Source organism: Falco rusticolus, chromosome 8, assembly GCF_015220075.1.
Source record: "Falco rusticolus isolate bFalRus1 chromosome 8, bFalRus1.pri, whole genome shotgun sequence".
NCBI lineage: Eukaryota > Metazoa > Chordata > Aves > Falconiformes > Falconidae > Falco > Falco rusticolus.
In genome coordinates, this window is record NC_051194.1 from 39,541,799 (window position 1) to 39,566,021 (window position 24,223).

At 39.1% G+C, this 24,223-nt stretch overlaps 1 protein-coding gene across 3 annotated transcripts in view; it reads right to left on the minus strand.

Annotated features, from left to right (window-relative positions):
- Positions 1-24,223, minus strand: part of USP37 (ubiquitin specific peptidase 37) — a 38,561-nt gene that overhangs the window by 10,294 nt on the left and 4,044 nt on the right. For 2 of the 3 annotated variants that reach the window (XM_037397419.1, XM_037397418.1), the window contains exons 3-19: positions 23,530-23,701; positions 22,877-22,977; positions 21,447-21,628; positions 21,011-21,085; positions 20,333-20,430; positions 18,717-18,801; positions 17,668-17,829; positions 17,069-17,200; positions 14,928-15,051; positions 14,518-14,723; positions 13,316-13,433; positions 11,991-12,070; positions 9,402-9,566; positions 7,915-7,980; positions 6,579-6,729; positions 2,627-2,879; positions 57-223 (exon numbers count right to left, since the gene is read on the minus strand). In XM_037397419.1, coding sequence (XP_037253316.1) covers positions 57-223; positions 2,627-2,879; positions 6,579-6,729; positions 7,915-7,980; positions 9,402-9,566; positions 11,991-12,070; positions 13,316-13,433; positions 14,518-14,723; positions 14,928-15,051; positions 17,069-17,200; positions 17,668-17,829; positions 18,717-18,801; positions 20,333-20,430; positions 21,011-21,085; positions 21,447-21,628; positions 22,877-22,977; positions 23,530-23,701 — 2,337 coding nt within the window. The remainder of the gene's footprint in view (positions 1-56; positions 224-2,626; positions 2,880-6,578; positions 6,730-7,914; positions 7,981-9,401; positions 9,567-11,990; positions 12,071-13,315; positions 13,434-14,517; positions 14,724-14,927; positions 15,052-17,068; positions 17,201-17,667; positions 17,830-18,716; positions 18,802-20,332; positions 20,431-21,010; positions 21,086-21,446; positions 21,629-22,876; positions 22,978-23,529; positions 23,702-24,223) is intronic. The other variant, XM_037397420.1, reaches the window with a different exon arrangement.

Genomic DNA, 24,223 nt, shown 5'->3' on the forward strand with positions numbered 1-24,223 from the left:
TTTAGCCATCAGGTTTCCAGTGTGGGGAAGATAAGGAAGCAAACTTTATTTCTTACTTGCTCTTGAAGGCTTTGAGCCAGTGCCTGCTGAAGTTCTTGTTCTTCCCTCTCTCTCTCCATATCATACTGCTGTAGCCAGTCAACGTCCCCCTGGGAGCCCTCCGGAGTTTTGTTTTCCTTATTCTCATCAAAATCTTTAGTTATCTCAGTGAAATTGGCAGGACCTGAGGAATCAGAAATTACAGTTATGCTTTCCTGGGTCTTCATTATGTTACCAGCTAAATCCCCTTTAAATCACCACAATCCTTGTAGCACAGTGACATCTATTGACAGGGAGAGTTCACCAGCCATAAAAAACCTCACAGAGTCAAATGGAAAAAGCTCCAAAGTGCAGTCTTGCATTTATTTTAACAGGTGTAAGATGAACCATTTGATTATCCCCTGATCCTGTTCTCTTAGCCTTTGATGTTCACTCAGAAACAGCAACTTTTAACTGAAGTAAGATGTCACACTCCACTAGGTTTCTGCAGCCATGAAGCCGACACTTGAATTTCTCTAGAAGGAACTATGGATTACAAAAATTTGCATTGCATATTATACCTTGGAGTACTACAGATGAAGCCACAATTAAAGCCAAACCATATGCAAGGCGGAGGGAATACAAATCTCAAGTACTGTTTAAATTGTGTCAACTCGTTTCCTCAGGTAAGAGCCTCAATTTTGTGAGCACTGTCTACTGCTTTGAAAGTGCAAGAAGATTATAACTTTTCAGTTCACCTTTAAAGAGAACACACTATGGCAGAAATATTTCACAAAACTTCTGGAATGAACATCCATTCAACTATCACATACATCTCCCTGCAGTTGCAGGACACTTTGATTATCCCATTTGCTGGCAGCTGAGAGTCAGGACTTGCTCCAACAGCTATCACACAGCAACATGTGAAACTTTATACTTTTGCCCTACGCCGACTTCGACATCTGCTCATTAGTTATTAGCAAGGATTATACAAGGCAGACTCTGGTATCTGTGACCTCTTAAACACAAGACCACCAGAACCAGCACTATAATCCATCAGTCTAATCCTCTTACCATGAAAAACAAACCAGAATTTATTACACGACCTTTGAGAACTTGCAGTGCAAGAAGTACTCACTCGACTCACACAACTGTTATTTGAGGCTCATGTAGCAGAAAAGACATCTTCTGTCATATCCAAATTAGCCTTTTTTGAAAGCACCACAAATTATTCAGTGTTTACAAGAAAAATTATTACTAGCAGTAACAAGGAATGGACCAAGTTAAATCCATCACGTTTAGAATCATCTTGCCTGATATAGCAAAGTATCCTTTGCAATTAAGTTTCCTTTAAATAGGATATAGGATTGTGAACTCATGGCATGCCACATTCTGCTGCCATAACTGGTAACTCAGTGTACATGCATAATCTCATCTGAATGCCAAACCGTATGCTTTGAGTAGTACTTCTGTCTTTTTGGTCATGCACAGCCAAATGCAGAAAGCAGAATGCAACACTGAGTGTTTAACTCCATTCTTAATCAGAAAATAGAGAAACTTTTATTAAACATATTTTTTGCTTAAGTGTCACAATAGAGTCTTCAAAAAATTACATTATACTTTGCAAAGAAAACCTGGAGAGAGATACATTCATGTGGCTGGCCACACTCTCACAACTCTTTCACACACCCATAAGCAACATCAGCGTATATAAAGGAGGGTAACAACAAGGCTGATTACGGATTTAGTTTTCTTAACATACTTTCCCAACACAAAAGCTGTCAAGAGCTTTACGTTGAAACAAGTGTAATTTTTGGTAAGAGTGGTTTTGGTTTTTTTTTTCCCCAATATTTAAACTCCTGGCTCTTAAAAGAGTAGGAGAGCATACTGTTGGCCTGTTTTTCCAGGCTAGTGGAATTAAAAATGTAACAAATTATAAAGACTTAAATTTCCTTCAGCCAATTAAAGGAAGACACTCAACTTCCTCACACTGACATCAAACAGGCTCCTTGTTGTACTTAACTGTGTTTCTGGGTTAGAGGCTGTAATTCACATGCTCAAGGGTCTACACTCTCATATAAGAAAAAGTATTAGAAAAATTACAGAGATAAATTAATTAGTAACAAAATAACTACATTTATGAAAGCATTCTAGTCTTATGCACCCCAGACATTGCTCTTGCACACCAGCAGTGTGAACAGTGCTACATGCTGCCCGGCCTGCAATAGCTACAGAAACAACAATACTTTCTGATTATGGAAGGTTAAGTTCCAGATGCTGCCAAAACTTAGTAAATTGAATTGTCTGCTATGGGAACCAGTGGAAGCACGTGTTAATCAGGAGAGAAAAAAAATGGAAATTAACGCTGAAGGATGACTTTACCTTTATCAGAGAGGTGACAGACATACAAGAATACATATTTTCACAGTTCAATGAATTAATTAAATGCTTTATACACAGGTAAACTGGAAAAAGAACTCTGAGGAAGTCAAGCAGTTTCAGTAGTGCACTTGCACCTAGATTTTGCCACCATACATTACTAATCTGCTGCTGTCAGTAATTTGCTTTAGCTTGCCCTAGTCCAGCCAAGATGGTTACTTTGCCTTACCTGAGTCTAATGCTGCTTTGGGTTTCTCCATCTCCATAGATTCCAGGTTTTCTGGCAATTCCTGAATTTCATCATCTCCAAAACCAGTGTCTGGGCTGCTTGTGGGCTTATCTTCGTCATGGCTCAGAGACAGAGAAGCTTCCCTTTTGCTAATCTCCAAGACAGCTGCTAGCAGCTCATCTTCGCTCATCCCATCAAAACCAGCATTACCCAGCTCAGGTTTATCACCCTCCATTTTACTTCTTTTTGAACCCTAGAATGGAGTTATGATAAGTGCTTAAATAAACAGGTATATAAAACCACCACAGAAATGTAAAGCTGATGTATTTTATTTATTAACTCCAGGGAGTGGGAGCTTGGCTCTGTCAACATTAAACAGATAATTATGAGACTCAATGGAGAGACAACCTTTGTAGCTACATTCACTCCAAGGAACAACATTTAAATATAAATTACAACCCAGTTTTTACAGGCCCTGTGGATTAACATACACAAGGTAACTCTTCCCTTCTTCCTTTCCTTCAACACATGGGTTCCACATTTAGGTTCTGATGAACCCTCAAGCCTCTGGCAAGTCAGTGCTGAGGCACAACTAGCAAAATCGCAAGTTTGTTAACAAAGGCTGAAGCAGCAACATGAGAGTAATTGCACACATGGACGGAAGAATAGAAACTGAAATGAGGCTGGTATGAAGAGCAATTAAAATTAGGTTTGGTGCTGTAGACTTGCCATATGAAAGATAGGGGGATGGTGGTGAGCAGGACTCTGCAAACCTAGTAAGAAAATAGTTAACCAAAGAAAGGGAGGAATTTTCTTCCTACAAACAACAGAATGACTTTAAAGTGCTTTTTCTTTCTTCCAATTTAGCCTTAATCTGAATTTTTCCCTCTCTAGCTATTTCCCTAAAACTGACACTCATCAACTCCTACACCATACTGATTTGCAACTAATATAGTAATTTCAATCATTTTGATATTAGCTGTTAATCAGGAGCTTAACCTCCATGTACACATATTTACACAATTACATTACTTACCATATGCTTAGATTTATTTTTTCTATTTTATGTTAAAAATGGGGGGAAACAGTTTCTATCAGAATGCACTTATCCAGGTCTCATTCCCAACTGCATTTGGCTGGATCTCAGAACTTGGTTAAAATGAACAAAAATACATTTGCACTGCTGCTTTTTACTTAAATACAGCAAGCCTTTGATGAGCAAGACTAATTTTACATAGTAAACATTTTGTATTAAAACTGGCTTATCAAACAAGATTAGCAAATGAATTAGCCAATTAAATTGCTTGTTCAAGACATCATGCCCTCCAAGATTTAGAACTGACAAATTTAAACCTCTCTCCTCAATCACGTTCATGCTGAATAAGGGAAGCAGGGTACCTGTTTTATAAGCTTTCTGATTTCTCTCTCTACACCTGTAGGCTACTAACATCAAAACTGGTTTAGCTCTTCAGCAAACCCTAGTTCCAGGCACTTTGCCAACAACTACCATTAATTCAGTGGCTGGACTGTAAAGACTTGGCAGCACCTCTGTGTTATTTGAATATAACTTTTCTACAAGAAATTATTTGCGTAGATTTTAAGTAGCTTAGGCTTTAAGACAGGCTGCTTTAGGTAAGTATTTTTTAAAAGTACTTCAAATATCACTTCATCTGCAGAGGCAGAAATCACAGGAATTGCAGTCCTGCCCACTTTAGATGGATAACTGCTATTTGCCCCTACAACCCAGTGTTATATAGCCCCGCTGTGCCGGCAGTGCCTAACAGGGGATATACCGGCTGTGTGGGGTGACTGCTGAATTCCTAATGCCGCTATGAGAAGCACACCAAGGGAAACGGTGCAGCGGCAGTAATGCCACTTCCAAGGACCAGGGCCAGGTCCTCCCAGGACAACACTGAGAAAGACAGATGATCTGAGTGATAACAGATAGCTGGTGAAGCCTGTGGTTGAGGAGTGCCCAATGTGCATGGCCACAAAGAATAAAGTCACTTATGTGGAATCATCACCGCTACCGTCTCATTCCCACAACAGGCCAGAAAGCCTGTAATTAATTTGCTATTCAAATTAATAGACTTTATTCCCACAACAATATTTATGCGATAGAGACTACCTACACTTCCTCGCAAACAAAACTTGAGGAAGAATCATGTAGGACACTTTGGAAAACTTCTATACATAAGAGGGATTTCAAAGGCAAGCTAGTTTCCTTCTCCTACCTGCAGCCAGCTATAGACGTGCCATGCAGGACAGCAGTTGCCTATCTTGTTCCCGAGACCTTCAGCAAAGAGTTATCTGCTTTCTCCCAAGGCACCACATTCTATCCCTACGAGCATCAGAAAAATTTCCCTAATATTGAATCTAAAAATTACTGTCTGCTATTTAGTCTATTACTTCCTGTTCTATCCACCAAGGGCACAGAAAACAGCTCAAGTGTTCCTATTCATTTTTTTCCCCTTCCTTGAAGACACAAACCCTGCTTAGGTTTCTACTTAAACTATTAAGACCCAAGTTCATTTGCCTGCTCTTTCCCCCAAAATCTTCCTTTCTAGATCTCCGACCATTCATGTTCCTCTCCTCTGGTGCCACTCCAGTTAATCTACAACTCTTTTCAGTCCCAAAGCTGAACACATAAGTCCATCTAAAGCTCAATGCTGAAGAAAAAAGGAGGGTTACATCACACAACCTGCAGGCTATGCCTCTGTCTATACACTTCTGTTTTCAACCAGCCTGACCTTGTGACCGTTACCTTTCACACCCTTTCTGAAGGCCCACTACTTTCCCAGCTGTTTCCGTCCCACATTTACAGTTGATTAGTCCTGCTAAGATTAGCACCTTTAGCCTGTTCCTACTGAACCACCCTCCTATTTTTATGCAGTCTCTCAGATTTGTCAAGATCATTCTAAATTGTAGTTCTGAGATTCATCATAACGGCAGCCCTTCCCAGCTCCGGGTCTTCTGAAAATTTAATACTCATTATTTATTTTATTATTTCTTAAATAGTGAGTGGATGAGGATCCTCGCATCAGATTAGAAACTGTAGATATCTTCCTCTTGTTACCTACTGCTATTCAGCCAGCTTTACACTTGTCCTTTAATGCCATAATCAAGACCCCAAGTCCTGCTTGATTAAAATAACCCCATGAACACCGTCAAAACCTTTAAAGAAGTAGAGATGCAGGACACTTGTCCTAAGCACTAGACCTGCACTACTCTTAATAGAAGAAAGTGGACTGCAAGATAATCCTCTAAGCTTCTTGTTTTCCCTTGGGGGTCATCACTCCTTCCCACACAACTCACCTACCTGCTACACTGCCGTGACAGAGGCAAAAAAAATAATCTTGGTAACTTTAACACTAGTCACAATGAATAGCTCAAAGGCAATTAGAAATTAACTGTGCCTTTACATCAATTAACTTGATCTCTACACAATTCTACGTGTCCTCCAAGGACTGATAGCTTCAGTTTCTGAAAGTTTTAAAAAGCCACACTTGAAAGGGGACACAGATTGAATATGCAAGAAGTTGTCTCAATTGAATATTTTGCTTAGCCCAACTTGTACTGGATCTAATTTAATCAAGGGATTTACTGCATAATTTTATTACTGACAGCCCATTACATTTCAGCCTGGGAACGTTATTAGTGAAAGTTACCCAAAGGACTGACAAAACTGCTAAGCAGCTGGTATACATAACCTGAAAACTCAAGTGCAGTTGCAACACAATTACCTCTGTTCCCAGTGGGAACCCAAGACAACTGTACAGAGAGGTCAATTAGCAAAGCACTCCCCTCCAGCATTGTAGTGCTAACTAGGAGAAAAACCCCCACCTTTCAATCTTACATCAGTTTTACTCACAATCTGTGCTAAGAAAAGCACAACAGGCCAGACAAGTACATATAGGAACTAATACATAAAAGTTGTGTTTTTTTCCCTTACCTTTTCTGGCTCTTCTTGCAGTTGTTGCTGATCTCTACTCTGTATGTTACACAACCTTTGGCTATGGCCAACAGAGCGTTTCAACGGCTCGTCATCACTGTCAGAATCTACATAGAGGGCTGCAGAGCTTTTTGACTTGAAAGTGTATTTTCTGTAAATTAAAAAAACATGGCTATAAAACTTTATAGCATTATACAAATCTGTTTCGAAGCAACCATTAACAAAACATTACACCTAACTTTCACACTGCAGGGCAGTGCAATTTGGGGAACAAAATGCAACAACTGACAATGACAATTTATTAACATAGCAGGCAGGGTTTTCAGAAAAAGTGTATTTACTAGGTTAACTGACCTACCTACTTCAAGCATGCAATAGCAACTTACAGTGTTAAAAGTTACTAAGTGTATGGCTCTTGCTTCTAAGGCCAAGGATTCTGCACTTTATTACCTAGCAATCCTAGACACTACGCATTTGAGTCGAGTCCACAGTAACATGTAGAACTCGACACAAACCATTTGACTTCCAAATTTTACTAAGCTGGACACATGACTTCTTACATCATTACTAGAACATATAAAGTGCAAATCTGCACTGGTTTTCAGTTTTCCTGTTTGCTCTCTCATTAAGATAAATTCTTGCTTCTTTAGAACAGAAGACAAGGGAGTCTGGGGAAGTTGCAGTTTCTGCTTGATTACAAAAACTGGTGTTTTAAGTATTCCACAACGCAAAACTATCCAGTGCAATATCGGTTTTCACTATATCAAAAACTAGCCTTTCAAAACAGCCTATAAAAACAATGCCCTCTCATCTTCGCAAATAAACTTAAGGCACTAACCACCTGTTCCCACAACACACATGGGGGCTCCATAGAGCCTGAACAGAGCTAGACTGCAGAATTAGAAACCATTTTGCTTCTTATATATGTGACTTGCAACTACAAATGCAAGCTAGTTTAAGATATCTGGCACTGACAAATCATCTGTACCAACTAAATCCAGTTCTCATTCTGATGCTCAGCCTTCTGTCTGAAAAAAAAAAAAAAAAAAAATCTTTGCTTGCTTACAAGTTCCCAAAGGCTCTCAAAATAAATGCTAAGGTCATCATGTCAACTAGGCAAATTGTACCACTGATACTAATTTCAGCTAGCACGTAACACAACAAAACTCAGATATGAAAATAGTTGAAATAATTTACTACAATATAAAAAATAGGAAGAAAAGAAAACAAATAGCAAAAGTGGAATGATTAAAGAAAAAAATTTGAAAATTTTAAAATGCATTAAAAATTATCCCATGAAACTCCAGGCCATGGGCATTTCAGAGCTATAACTCACCTACAAGGCGTGGAAGTGCTTATAGCACAGGAATTCACCATTTGGGAGGCTTTCAATGGACGGGAACTATTAAAAAAGCAAAGTATTTATTGCAGCAGTTACAGTCCTTAAAAAAATGTTTACTTGTCTGCTATGCATGCAAATCCACCACCAAAGAAACAAGTAGAGTATCAGCATGTACCTGCTAACTGCTTAGATTTAGAGTAATAAATCCATCACACTATAAAATTACAACAGTTGTTCAAAACCATATATAATACTTTTAACTTGATTCACTTAGTGATGCACCCTTAGGGACAAGCTCACAAATTAAAGGCTTTGGGCTCCCATCTCAAGACAGCCCATTCCTTTATTTTTTTATTCCCACCAGCACTTAAGTTCCTGCTCCCAAACCGCAGTCTCCTGCTACTATCTGGATCAGCTGGTTTTCTGGAATGTCCCATGTCTGTTTCTCCTCCCTTACCTACGTTCTTCAAAACAACTTCCTGCTCCATTTAATCCTTTCATGGGCTCCTCCATCACTATGTATCTATCCACCAGATGGCTGCTAATGCAGAAATCTTTTTCTAATCTTCCTCTCAAACCAGGGCTGCTTCTCTCCAGCCCAGTTACCCTTCCAATCTCTGGTCAATCAGAATGGTTTCAATGACTAAAGAAGCCATTGAAAAGCTATTTCAAACATATTTTCAAGTATTTGTGCTCTGGTTAGCTTAAGCTGTTTGTTGTGTTTAAGATTTCTATTGTTAAAGCAAACTCTTGGAAAACATCCATGTAAATCTCAAATGCCACCAAACATTCAGCACAAAACATATGCCACATGACTGAACACATACACCAGATGTGTCCTAACTCACAACGGCTACCATGGTTAGGTAGGGACCACAAGAGGCCTGAGGGTTTCTTTTCTTTATTCTGCCACAGACTTCCTATGTAACAAGTGGCACATTTAATCTCTGTGTCTCAGGACAAGCAGCTGTACAGAAATAACTGTCACAGGGAAAAGGATATAGTATTTTTGCATGTGTAGTGCTCAGATACTACAGTGGCACAGGAAAGACAGTAAAAAATGAATGATAGCACAGGAGGTATGAGAGGAAATTAGCAAAAAAAGGTAGGATTTACATGTCCTAAGCAGAATTAACTGTGCTGTGAAAAGTAATCTAGATTATTTTGGATCGAGGCATAAATTTTAGGACAAAACAAACTCTTAACAAGGACAGAAAGTTGTTTTCGAAGACAGAGAAGAATATTATCTGACCAAATATTACATAGATAATGCCCCACCAACTCTTTCTACTGTTTCTATCATGCTTCCTTTCCACACATGTTCTCATGATGGCATCATTACAAAGTAGCAGTGCACATATGAAGCTGCATAATTTTAATGTTTCCTTGCCCAGGTGTCTTCTGGAAAAGATCTGACAACTGCCTACCTTGTGGCATATGTGCTTAACATGGCGTGAATCAACCACAAGTTGTTTACTTACACTGCAGAATGGATGCTCCATCCCAGCATCAGCGGCGGCCTAGTGTTTTCTGTGCAGTGTGAAAGCAGGGTTAAATATCTTGGAATAACCACCTGCTGCCCGACTTTATGATTGAGAGACAATGCTACATTGAAGCTGTATCGTTTCAGATGAAGAATCAGGACCCTGGGAGAGATGACAGAAGGACAAATGTTAATCTCAAGACAGAAGTCAGAGAAAACCTATTCCGAATCCAAGTAGCCCTGCTTACAAAATGCATTCACCTAACTCTAAAACAGATTATTACTTCAGGGTGGTAGGGAAACACTATCCATCTCTTACCTGGCAAGAGACAGCTAATTACTCTCCTGTCCATCATTCAAATTTGTTCCAGGTGCAGAGTGCAAATTCTGCCGACTCAAGAGCATTCCTGCTTTGATCCACATCATCTTGCTCTTCAGTCAAGCATAAGCAAGCAGCTCTTAGCAAATTTGTTGTTTTTATTATGCAGTGAGACGCAGGAAACAATCAAAATACCATTACAGGCCAGAATGCTAGTATATTAGTCCCAGATATTCATGACACTGATGGAGGGATCACACAGATGTCCATAACGGAGGAGCAATTGTGCCCAATGCAAGATGTGTATTTGGTTTATCTGTCACGACACTTTTTCTTTGAAAGAGCTTTTGATCACAACAGTATAAAAAGCCTGAAAAGGCCTCCTTATACTGAGTCTTCTCCCTTACGCTGCATTTTGTGCTCCCTATTTTGATCATGCAGCTGTATCATCACTTATATTGTAATAATATTCAAAAACTTTGACAAGAATTTTGCAGAGCTAGCACAAATACACTATCCAAGCAAAATGCAAACTAACTATCAAGTTACTGGGTTCAGTATAAGTACACCTGGGACAAGGACATAGACCAGGTAAAGTCATCCAACAGACTTTTAGCTTTACGTCCCATGAGAAAATGGGAAGCACTTCCTCTCTAAATAATGAACTAAACCCAACCACGAGGTCAGAAACTATCAAGCATGCCATTAACCCTCAAAGTGTCTGCCGTCTTCCTCAAAGTGCCATGCTTACTGAGAGAGAAAACAGGGTGAAACAGAGAAATCTACATGGGAAGAATTAACTGATCAGAGTAAAACCCTCTATACAACTTCTGGCACTAATGCCTCCAGCGCAGTCCCGCCCATCACGTCAGCTGAGCACAAAATATTAACTTCCAGAATATATTTACTGTTTCTGTTTCCTTCAGATCGCAGGAACCCCATGAAAAGGGGAAAACTCAGCCCTCCTTGTGTACCAACAGGGAAGAAGAAAAAAGTGTTGCAGAGGGTGCCAAAGAGAAGCTTCTTTAGAGGGAAACTCAAGAACAGCAAGAAGACTACTGTCTGCATGTGCATCTTTCTCACATGCTGACCACCTCTATCGGGTTTGCGTGGCAAGGTTTTGGTAGTGGTGGAGCTACAGGGCTGGCTTCTGTGAGAAGCTGCCAGAAGCTTCCCCTGTGTCCAGTGGAGCCAATGCCAGCCAGCTCCAAGACTGACCTGTTGCTGGCCAAGGCTGATCCAATCAGCAACAGTGGTAGCACCTCTGTGATAACACAGTTAAGAAGGTGAATAAAGCACCTGCGCAACAAATTGCAGCAGAAGAGAGGAGAGAGAATACACAAGAACAACAACTCTGCAAACACTAACATCAGTGAAGAAGGTGGGGGAGGAGGTGCTCCAGGTGGTGGAGCAGATTCCCCTGCAGCCTGTGGTGAAGACGACAGCGAGGCAGGTTGTGCCCCTGCAGCCCATGGAGGTTAATCGAGGAGCAGATCCCCACCTGCAGCCTGGGGAGGGCCCCATGCCAGAGCAGATGGATGCCCAAAGAAGGCTGTGACCCCGTGGGAAGCTCAGGGTGGAGCAGGTTTGCTGGCAGGACTTGTGACCCTGTGGAGGACTCATACTGAAGCAGCCTGCTCCTGAGGGACTGCACTGCATGGAAGGGACCCATGCTGAAGCAGTTCATGAAGAACTGTAGCCTGCAGGAAGGATTCATGTTGGAGAAGTTCATGGAGGATTGCCTCCTGTGCGAGGAACCTTACTGGAGCAGGGGAAGAGTGGGAGAAGTCCACCCCCTGAGGAGGAAGAAGTGGAAGAGACAAGGTGTGATGAACTGACCACAACCCCTATTCCCCATTCCCCTGCACTGCTGATGGGGAGGAGGTAGAGTTGTGCCCAGGAAGAAGGGAGGAGTGGAGGGAAGATGTTTTTAAGATTTGGCTTTTCTTATTATCCTACTCTGATTTGAACTTGAACTAATTTCCTGAAGTCAAGTCTGTTTTGCCCTTGACAGTAATTGGTGAGTGATCTCCCTGTCCCCATCTTGACCAACAGGCTTTTCATTGTATTTTCTCTCCCCTGCCCAGTTGAGGAGGGGAGCGATAGAGCGACTCTGGTGGGCACCTGGTGTCCAGCCAGGGTCGAACCTCCACACCACCGTACATGCTGTCCTACCCATCCTCCCAGCTTTACTCTTCAAGTGACTTCTGCTTGCACTTTTGTAATGTGTGCTTTCAAGGGAAGAGACGAACACATGTCAGCGTTTACCTGGGAAGCTTGTTGAACTTGTGTGTGACAACAGCAGACTTTCCATTGCACTTCTCACAGGAATACTCGATCTCCTCTGCCTGTTTAAGACAACAGAAAAATGACTAGTGGAGGAAAAGACACATCAAACAGATCTCAACAGAACGCACATCGCTTTTGCTGTCACAGAAGCTCTGCAAAACAGCAGTTACACTTAAAATTAGAATCACCTTCAACATGACCTGACAAGAAGGCATCTAGTAAGAGAACAGGTAGCAGAACTTACAATTTGACAACATATCCACTAATACAGGTGGAATTTTTCCTGCAAGTCTATTGCAGACCAGTGAATTAGCTACAGTTGAGACATATTAGCTTCCAGAGAGAGGGAACTGTCTTACAAGGTTTATAGTTTTCTCTTCCACACACAGGGTTGGTTTGTTGTTTTTTTTCCTAATAATCATTGGTGGAGGATAATTTGCCATAAAGTTTTCTCTCCCTTGTTCAAAACCTCAGCTTTGTTCCTGAAAAGTTATCCTCATCTAAACTTGTCAAGGATGTGTTACACCAGAGTAGAGTTTTGAACAGACAGCAAAAGGGGAAGCATCACTGTGATTAAGTTACATGACTCATCCATCAAGCATTTCTACAGCCCATTTTTTTTAAAATGAGGTCAAGTGACACCACTATAATTTTAAGAATCTTTTAAAATCATAAGACGTCCACCAGCTTTTAGAAGAATAAGCACGTCAATTACTCTACCTGTTGAAAACACCATCTGTAAATGGAGAAAACACACAGGTCTGTCCCAAGATACAACAAAATACTACACTAATTCACAGGTGTAAGGCTCATCTTCAGCTTTCAGAAACCTCACCTTGAAGCTCTACTTGCAAGATGAGCACTCACATATAAAAATTATTTTTTAAATTACTGCATCTGCATGACCTTTTCCCTCCCTGCTAATTTAGGCCAATACATAAGCTGTTGAAGCATCCTAACCCAGAAGAGGAAGTAGCAATTCCTGAGCAACTGTCTCAATTTGACAGCCTCCCTTCTCTCCCGTGTATTTATTTATGCCTCAACTCTTCCACCACAAAATGGGGAAGTTTACCTATCTCACAGCAGTATTGTAAAGATCATTAATTTCTGCACAGCATTTTACAATAAAAACTTCTGTATACTGTTAAGGTATATACCTAAAAAAAGCGCAAAGTTTATTATTTCACATGCCGGCAACCCCTGTCATACAATCTACTAATCAGCCATACAATCAAAATTTCCGTAGGGTACATAACCTACACATAACTCTACAGTGAATAAAAAAACCCTCCAAAACTATGTACCCGAAAAAAGAGGTCAAGGGAATCCTGGATCGATCGGGAAGGAAGCAATTTCTTTCTTCGAGGAAGATCAATGGAGAGGTCATTAAACTGTTCTCGTTTAGTGACTGTTTCACCACACCTAAGAAGGAAACATGCTTACGTAAGTCTGATGAAAAAAATATTTGAAATTAATGACAACTTACATTTTTTAGGCTAAAGTAACTTCCCAGTAAATGTATGACTCTTGATCCGTCTATTTTTACTCATAAAAAAGAAACTGTTTGATGCTTATGACAAAGCTGAACTTTGGGGTTTCACTTTGATGCTTTAGAAGTTGAAAGAAACATTTGTGTAAGGGTGAGGACAAAAACCCACGGACTGCTTTGGATAGGCAAGTGATCAAGTATAAAGGAAATCAAAGTGACTGCCATGTGGCTGAACACACCTTCTTCATTCAGCATTCTTAGAAAAAAAGAAGTCAGCCCAGCCCAGAAGAAAGGAAAGCCTAGAAATACTTTCAAACAGTTTTTAGAAACAAAATAGTAGACTTAATCTTAAAAAAAAAAAAAATAATCTCAAATTTCTTGTGCTTTTGGGGTGGGGGGAAACCCTACAAGTCATTTGTCTTCAATAATTATTACCTGCACGGAATGTACATTTAATTATTTTAGGGAACCTGTGCAGTACACACAAAGTAATATTCCCAATTATCTGTGTTCAAGAAAACTCCGTGGAATTGCAAGCATCCCATAGGGGAATCTATGCACAGGTCATACACAATGAATGCCCACACATACCGGTTTACATCTTTTTTTGCAATAACCTAGAGAGACAGAAGAAAATGCCATTGCCTGGAAACCCTTAGAAACAACAAATTAAAAACATGGGTTCCAATTTTTTTGAAAGAAAACATTATTTGGCTGAACGCCCCTTTTCTCTCTATTCTCGTACAACTGGTACACAAAAAGCAAAGCACAGAGGCTTTCCACTGGATACATAATGAAGAACTAGATGGTATGACACTGTTTAAAGAAGGCCTGTAGCAGCAGGTAGTGTGGTGTAAGGTTTACAGCATTTCTAGACCACAGAATATTTTCTAAATATCTAGCTTTGGAAAAAACACAGCTCTAAGTTCTAGTTATAACCTGCAGAAGTTTTGTAACATGGAAACACTTCCCAGTCTTTTAAGGTAAGTATGAGAAAAAGCTCTCAAGCATACTTACATTTTGCAAATGATAGAATGCTGAACCTCAAACTCTAAGTTACTGACAACTGGACATGTATAAACTTTGGTGGCTGAGAGATCATCAGAAGCCCGTCCAGGTGAGTTATCCTCGTTAGGGACTGGCTCACTCTTCCAAGTTTTGTTTAACTTTTCCATGTCTTCCTTCAGCTGATCCAGACACTGGCTCAAGAACTCATGTGCATCCTAGAAAGGGGGTAAACTCAAAAGTGATATTGTACAACTTCATTCAGTATCTTTCAAACACACACAGACTGGGGAAATTATGTTTTAGTTCACTGCAATACTGAGGCAGTTCTGCTCTAACAAACAGCAGGTAATCATCATTCAAATGCAGTCCAAATACTGAACAAATTACACATAACTATTTCTAGACAATATGGTACTTACATTCTGCATGTACCCAGAAAATCTCTCTGCAGTAGCTGAAATGGCACTTTTCACCTTCTTGAGCAGCTCTTTCTTAACCTCAGGGCTGCAGACATCCTTTTTAGCAAGCAGATGGGCAAAGCGTCTGTAATGAAACACTGATTGACTATCCAGGACTTTAGAGAAACAAAACAAAACTCCTGATACCTCATTTTAAGAGTCTCTAAAAGCTTTTCTCCTGTGATAAGTGGTTTAGGGGTTCTATATAAAAATATCTCATATATAATTAACCTTTTCCATTTCAAGTACTTCGAAATCTCATTTAAGGCCATCATTGGAACAGGACCCAAATGAACCAAAAAATTCCACAATCTTTGAAGGTAAAAAGAAGAGCCTTATAAAATTCTATAAACTTATTTCTGCTATATCTTTTATGAGAAAAAAAATTAACAAAAACCACAATGCTTTTTGAAACCATTTGTATTGATAGGAGACATGAAATCACAAGGCACCAAAATAAGCAATACAAAATCATTAAACTCAACTTGTGTGGCCAGACTGGTTTCTATGTTGGGTTTGTTGGGGGTTTTTTTTTGGTTTTTTTGGGGTTTTTTTGTGTTTTTTTTTTCTTACTTTTTAGACTTTCAGTCAGTTTCAAGCCTTACTTCTTTTGGCAGTAAAACATTAGAACAGAGTAGAAAAAAGCTGTAACAAGAAGAGTCATGAGGAGTTCCCTGGTTCAAGCTACATGTAGTGTTACTGGCAACTTAACTGTTGAAAATTACTTTACCTGTGCCTATCCGTTACTGTGATTTAGTGATCTTTTACAACTGCTTGACAATTTCACAGGAAATACATGCCTAATATATTCCAAGCACAACAGTTTTGGTCATAGTATATGCCTGGCAGGCGATGGGAAGATGTCATGTTCCAAGACACACAGACACACAAAAAAAAACCCACAGAAAAGACCTATGCAATTCCCCTCCCACCCCAAATCAACAAGCTAACACTTTACTGAGACTCAAGAAGTTTCTGCTATTCTGCTGAGCCACAGTAACAGTGTGTGCCCTCCTAACCCTCTACAACTGCTCAGTGAAGCATGTCAGGAAACACTCCTTTTTCACCACAAAGCAGTCCATAGGCAATGGCTTTTCAACCAGAAAAACATTCACCATGTTAGATCAAACCAATAGAAGCCAAAGTAGATGCTACTGAGTATCAACTCTGACTTCTACTAAGGCACAGGATCACACACAGCTCTCCATCAAAGGTACTAGGGCACAAGCTCTACCCACACAGTTTACCATTTAGGTGTACAGGATACAAGCTTCAGAGGTCTTTCTACAAAAATTAGGTAAAGGATGTTTCAAGAGGCACATGGAACAACCTCTGATCCCGAGTAGTGTAGGAAGACTTCAAGAAGACACAGCAAAAATAGAAATGACCCCAAAAAGATATAACACACTATGACACGGAAACTGAAATGGTTCTAATTATCCTGAACCTTGTTTAGTGAGTGAAAAGAAACAAGGGACACAGAAGCACATATAATAAAAATCCCAAATGGCACAGAGTGCAGTACATAGAACAAACAGCAGTTAGTCCTTCTGGGAGAGATACAATGGAATCTGAATGGCACAGGAATTCAAAATTTCAAAGAAAAAGTGTTTTACATACTAGAGAAATCTCTGGAGTTTCCTGACATGAGGTTTGACTGAACTGAGTTCAGCTGAATTTAGAAAAAGACTAACTATGCAGAACTTGAACACCCTCCACAGCTACTAGACAAAGGATATTTTCCAAAAAGGCACAGGCCCTTGCATATCAGGTGAAGTTAGTGACCAGCTTAAACCCTAGCTGGTAATGTTTTAAAAAGAAGTAATTCTGCATTATTTCTCTTGCAGTTTCTTGCATTTTCTTCTGAACCATTTCAATCTGCTAGAAGTACTAGAAATACAGCAGAAGATATAAAACACTGCCTGTAACTCGGCATTGCAATTTTTAAGAGCCTACTTCCAATTTCTAAAGTAAAACTCCAGAGTGCTCTAAGATTTATTATCTACACATGCAAATCACCCTCTGCAAAGCTGCTTCAGTACTACAAAACTAGTTTCTCAGTAATGAAAGAGAAAATATCCTTCCCAGAAAGTGAATTTTACCTGATAAGTGCATTGATTGGAATTTTTTTCCATGGGATACCCTGCTTGAGCAAATCATTAGCAAAAGACTGAATTGAAAACAAGGACTGTAGAATGGCATTCATGTAGCAGGTGTTTCCCAAGTTTGAAAATCTGAAAAGAAGAAGATTGAACATGGTGTGTATGTCAATGTGTAAACATGCCAGTGTTAAACATAGACACATAACACAGACATTGTCCCCAGCTGTTCCCCGCAGTTTCTTATTGGAACTGTCCTTCTGCCCTTCAGACTAATCTGAAAACTCACAGGAGGCAGCATTTCTCAGGACAGCACCCATGAGTTTCTACAATCAAAATTTTAAAAAATGTATGTATATACACAAGATAGAGAAATGAATCATGGAAGTGTATGAAAGGAGCATGAGTTACCTGACATTATTATATATCTCAAATTCTCAGGAAGTTAATTTAAGAATATGTATTTTCCAAAACAGGAAAAGTGTTCCCTGTCTCAGTGTTCATTAATTTCAGATTTTTTTTTCTCCTTAAATAATTATAACAAGAATGTGCATGTTCTGATGATCAAAGTGTGTGTGCTAGATAAAGAAAATTAAATTTACCCTTGTAATTGTTGTTGAGGATGGGTGGAAAGGGGAACTCGGGGCTTGTTCCACCCTGTGTAATCTTGATTAGATCTCATTTTTTTAACAGAAAGAGGAGCAGGCTGAGAAAGAAATCCCAGGGTTCTTTTGGCTGAAGGGGTCTGGCTGGATACACTAGACCTAAAACCACAAAAGGATAACAAGGGTAAGATATCTAATGCTCTTCCTTAAATAAATGTAGTCCATGACACTGCAATGTGTAACTATAGAAGACAAGGGCTGGTAAAGTCACACAAGGTAACTGGCATGTATTATAATACCAAAGAGGTGTGAGAGAGAGAGCTTCTTTGCAGAGCACTTAAATATTTTGGTTAAATTCTCTTACATCCACAGGTGTGCATGCAGTGTAACCAAGCCTTTTGTCTTTAAGATACTTAATTCCCCACACTGTATGACAATAGGAAGAAAAACTGTGTAGCATGAGATCACCACTCCTAAGATATGCTTAAAATTCACATCTGGGCCAGACTCTTTGTTTTCAGCCTTTTGGTTTTATAACCTAATCACTATGGACCTCAGTTCCTCACGTGTAAAGCATGGACAATGCTTCTTTTCTTCCTTTATCTTGTATCTCATCTATCTAGGGCAGAGACCGGCAGTTTGATTGCACAGCACTAACACAGAAGAATCCCAACCTCAGCAAGATTCAGTATTACTATAGTTTCAGGCCATTTATCTACTTGGGAAAAACAAAGTAAGGATTCAGTCTAAAATTCTGGAGTTTATCTAGAATTTGAACCATCTAGAGTTTATATATCATCTGGATCAGTCATTCACAATGACTATACTTGAGTGATTTTAGAAAGTCTATCTATTGCAAGCAGTAACTGGAGCTTGTAGCCACGCTGAATACCTAGATTGTACTCCGGGGGGTGGGGGGGGAAATATATATCTATATGTATACACACACACATTTTATCCCTAAAAGCTATACACCACATGATAAACACACATGAAACTGAAGAACCTAATTCCTGGGAAAGAATTGTCTTTTACAGTTGTCCTACCTGTCCAGGGTGGAACTACCAGTGGAGTACTCTTTTGATGAGGACCGACTACCATAAAAGGATGATGACTGCAGTGGTAAAATACCTTGAAAAACAGAAAGAGAGGCAGGTCATTTTGTTCCAGGTAACTCAGCTATTTATATAGTATACAACTGGGTTAAAAGTATTTAGTCAAAAGGTTTAAAAATCCTCAAATAGTGTTTTCCAGAATTGGTTGGGAAAGTACTAACACACATACTTGGAGGTACTAATGCAAATATCTGTAAATAAAGACATGCTGGGAATTTTAATTGAATTGAATACCATAATTTCCCTCAAATTCAAACTGCAATAGAAAATATTAAAAAATTATTGAATGGTCTTAAACTATCTGAAAGACAATAAATACCTACCTCTTGTTCAAATATACAAGATATATGTAACAGAAAACTCACAAATGATTTCCAATACAGTGCTCTCAAAGTTCAAGGTAAATATGCAAAAACGAAAACATTTTCTTCCCACTCCAAATTCCCCAGTCAACTACTATATGCTTAGGACAAAATATGACTGTTGCATTGTTCTGATATCATTGTGTCAAATCCTGAGACTCTAATGCCTCAGATGGTGCCACATAAAAAAATCCCATACTCCCAAGAGTAAAAACCCCCACCTATTACAGTGAATCACAGTATAATTTAGTTCGGATAATGAATAAACATTTGCTTCTATCCCAGCCTGAAGTGGTTTGAGCCATGCAATGTTCAGAAATGCAGATGTATGAAGGAAGTTCACAATACTGTTACCTGAACTTGCAGGTATACACTCACAGATTCTAACTGTGACTCTAAAGAGCAAACCAGATTTTCATTCAGAGATAAACATTCACCCTACTGGCTCCTCCAGTAACATGTTTGTGCCATCAGAGCTGCACTAAAAAAAGACTGCAATCAGCAACATTCCCCATAACAAGATCTTGAATACATTCTCCTTTATGGTGAAAGAGGTTCAGTATTTATTAGTAAAACTGAAGAACAGTGCTGCTTACTAGCTTATGTACATATTTTCAATATTTCAGTATTGTCTGTAAAACCTGTCACACAACAGTATCCAATAGAACTTTGCTAAAAACAGAACAAAAATCCTGGCCCCAGATAGTTCCCCCTCTAAGTTCTGGGGAAGAGATACAGACACAAAAGCAAACAGTACACATTTTCAGCACAAAACCCAGCCTACAATTCATGTGGGCATTAACAGCAAAGAACAGTTTTAAAAATAAACAAGAAAGCAAGTAAAAAGGAAATCCTTAGGTGTTTATAGGCATCCCCTCCCAAGGGGAAGAGCAACTTGTAGCGAAGTTTGAAGCTGCTTGTTGAATTTTCAAACAAGCTGGCACAAGGCTGGCATCAGCACACAAGTATAAAGGTCAGGGTCACATTAGAGCAGGATAGGCTTTGAAAACAAAGGCAAGTTGTTTGCATCTCATATATGGCTCTGTAGGAAGCAAGGAAGTTAGTGGTACAGGGAAAGCAGAAGAGGAAAATCACCTCTGCAGCAACTTCCTAAACTAAAATCAAACGGGTAAAATTGTACTGGTCAAACACAGGTACTATTTGGCTTCACTTTTATTTTTTTACCTGATGACCTATTTTCCTCTCCCTGCTTCAGATTCAACTGTTTCTCTCTGCTACTGTTCAAGTACTTCCATGCTGGATCACTCAAGGCTTTATTATTCCTACAGATAAACAAGAGTGGAAGTCAGTGCAGTTATAGAAGATAGAGGATATTCCTGCTTGATATTTACAACTTTTTTGAAGCATTTCCCTCCTACCACCTTTAATACTTGACTGCGGAACAGTTAAAGTTTATTTGCAGGTAAGTTTAACCAATTCATTTAAATGAGCCTTCTTACTTATGCTTAAATGTGATTTCAAACACATGGAGCTCATTCTCCAAATGGCAATTTTCTTTTATGAATTTTGTTTCGAAAAGGGTCAAAGCAAGTTCAATAAAGAAGGTACCTATAGCTACACACATAGAATATGTGGCAATCTTGACTAAACTGACAAAAGGAAGAAGACAAAATTTACATGTGTCAGTTCCTGCAAATCAACTGCTAGAGCAGGTTGTATTTCTCTCACTAATCCTGAATGCAAACCCCATTTCAAGCGCTCAGTGCGTTCACAAGTTGACTATTGGTTAGCCTGTACCATGTTGCTGAGACAGGAAGCACCCAAGCATTCTTTTCAGAAAAAATTACCTTTACAAATGAACAAAGAATTTCAAATCAGAAAGTAGAAACAATGGTTACTTACGTTGAAGAATCATTCTCTTTGGGATAATCTTCACTCATTTCTGAACCAGGAGGTTGTGGTCTTTTCCTCTTTTCACTGATGACAGAAAATTTTTGAAGTGGTCACTCTTTCAGAATGGCTAGTAAATGATCCTCTTCCAACTGAACTCCTCAATGCTTTCTGTGCATTTTGCACCTATCTTCCACAATCTTCACTTTTATAATATAGCATATAGAGAAGAATTTGGTTTGCCCAACTCTTAAGTTGTTCATAAAGCTCTAGTGCTAGTACCAGCCAGAGGCTAGAAAAGCACATATTAACATCCTGTTAAAAGTAACAGCAAAACCAGAGGAAGAAACATATTCCTTTCTTACTTTTAGGTGCACCGAGTTCCACCTGCAGCTCTATAAAGAGCAAAATTTTAACAATATCATAAATAAGAGGATAACACTCCTACCGATTCTCCAACAAGCCTGTTCTGTGAGGGGTCGATGATGCAGGAGATGCTGAAATGTTCACCCTGTTGCTAGGTGTTCCAGTTCCAGCAGAATTCTTAACAGATGCTCTCGCTGGGGTACCCAGCACCTTGCGAAATGGATTTTCCTCCTTACTTTCCACGGTCACTCTTTTGGGAGGAGTCTGCAAAATTCAAGTGGAGGGGGGCAGGGAAACATCCAAACCAGTGAAAAACATGACCATCTTTAGTGTAACCTAGCATTTACACTACCGCTTTACTTACTACGGTGTAGCATCCAAAAGCAGAAAAATGCTACTTGTAATACATTGAAAGAGTTTAACAATAATTAGACATAGGTAAAATTTTTACTGTATCGATGCAAGTCAAACATGAAACTTTACTGCAGTAACCAATTTTCCTTCTTATTTTCCAATGCTAAGTCAGTTGAAGTTCAGTCTTTAAAATCTCCTTTACAAGCTTTGCCATTAAAAACCCAAGGCATGATTCTTAACTATCCCCAGATCAATACTGGGTGGTATTAAAAAAACCCAAACCAAACCGGGTATTAAAACCCACACAATTACAACAGTGTCCTGACAGCCTTAGGCCAAGCAAGCACCACACGTAATGCAATGGAAAGAGCTAATAGTTGGTTAACTAAGGAATGTTGGCTAATTTTAGACTAAAAACTGAACATGTCTAACCTGACTACTATATACAAAACCTTATACTTTTTACTGTGAGACTGCCTTTAAGCAACATGTATAATTTGTTTTGGGACAACATCAAAAATGTTCTCCTATATTCACAGAGATAAAGTAAATTAAAGCCAGTAGACACACCATGAAATCTATGTTATGCAGGAAGAACAAAAATATTTTGAAGGAAAACCACTTTTGGGGAAGAGTCTGCAAAATTTACACAAAAATCTGAGAATGCCACAAACTTCATTCTGATACAAAATTGGGTCAGCAGCTTTTCAATATATACATTTGGCTGAAGTCTGCTAATCTCATTAAGATCTGTGCTGACTATAACATGTTCAGTTGCCATGTAAGGTGTTCAGTATAAACAAAGAGATATTCAGAACTCAGTGAGAAGCAAGTCTTAATCATGTACTTTCCCCACTGTTTCTGCTTCTTCTTCACTTGCCTGATAGCTCAGCGTGAAGAACATATTCTGTCTTCCACAGCCAGATGCTGATTTTTCTTATTCATACAGAATATATGGCTCCTCATGAGCAAGACACATCACTGCCAACAAGTGTTGCATACATCTATTCCAGGCCCTCTAGATTACAAAGGCATTACAAAGGCTTTGGATGCAAATTAAGTATTTACAGTACTATTACAACATACAATAAGAGAATGAGAGGAGAAAGTGAATGAAATAAAATTAAAGGAGAGGAAAATTTGAACAATTAAACAAACCTGGTTCTCTGTATAAGAGAATTGCCTGTTAGCTTCCTTCTGTGTGGTCCTGCTGCCCAGCACACCTCCAAAGCTGCCAGATCCCTGAGAGGGTTTCCCAGCTGACGGGAAAAGCACACAACATTTGATTTGATTGTCATTTAACTGATTATCATTCTTTTTTGTAATATAATATTTAGCTGGACTGAGTTGATTTTGGAAGGGACACTAGATTTCCTGCCAACAGGCAGTGCAATATTCTGAGTGCACAAACATAAGCATATGTTTATGGATATCCCTTATATTGGTCATTTACTCGGTTGGCAAGAGTTCCTATCCTTAAAAAGGACAAAATAAAGAGGTAAAATAAAAAGAAAAGACTACGCATGTGTGATAAACAGACAAGTTTTTCAAATACCAGCACACTTACAATATAAACAGTTTCTACATGTTTAATCTCTATTTTTATCATCTCTATTGTTCAGCATGACAAAGGTAGATTAATAGAAGGGTATATAACAAAAATTGGGGTTCTGGGCCAGAAAGAAGCATTTACACAAATGCAAAGAAAGTCAGTAACACAAGGAAGACAAAATGGCTAAAGATGAAAAAAAGAAAATACAGCATCAACCCCTCTCCAAACTGTTACTAACATGATTTACAATCGCACTTACCAGTATGAACTCTGTCTTGATGAACTGCATCCAAATACATCCGCATTTCATTTGCGTCTTTCAATGGTACCTTATCAATTGTCAGGAAGCTGGTATCCTTTAGTGTTAGCATCAGACAGCACAGTTTTCTACCATTTGGTCGTAAGGTCACAGTTTTAATGTTATGGCTTAGCTGAAAACAAGAAAATTACTATAAACATAAATCCATTTTAAAAAAGGCCAAAATACTTGGAAATTCAAACAAAACACTTCAAACACAGAGGGTAAGAGGCACTCACACCAAAATACTACTTCTTGCTCCACTCTGACCAAACATTAAACCTCACAGAATTAATGCAATCTGTGATCTTGGAAGCAGACAGAACTGAAAGGACAGTATCACTATAGCTCAACAGGCTCTATATTCCTGGATAAGCTTTCTAAAACTTGCTTTGCTACCAAGTGTGACATTTTTGAACATAAAGGAAGAGCTTCATACAGTCCCATTTAACTGTCTGAAACTTCCACATCAAGTCTGAAACAATTTAAGAAGGGGACAGTTTAAATGTTAAGTACAACCTGCTACTCACTTTATAATTTGCTCTCAGGGAAGACAGGTTTGACATTGCTTAAAAAACTTGCTGACAGAGTAAGCCAATAAGAAGCGTGCTTAGTCTAAATGCAACATTATAACAAGTGCATCAAAACTTTCAAT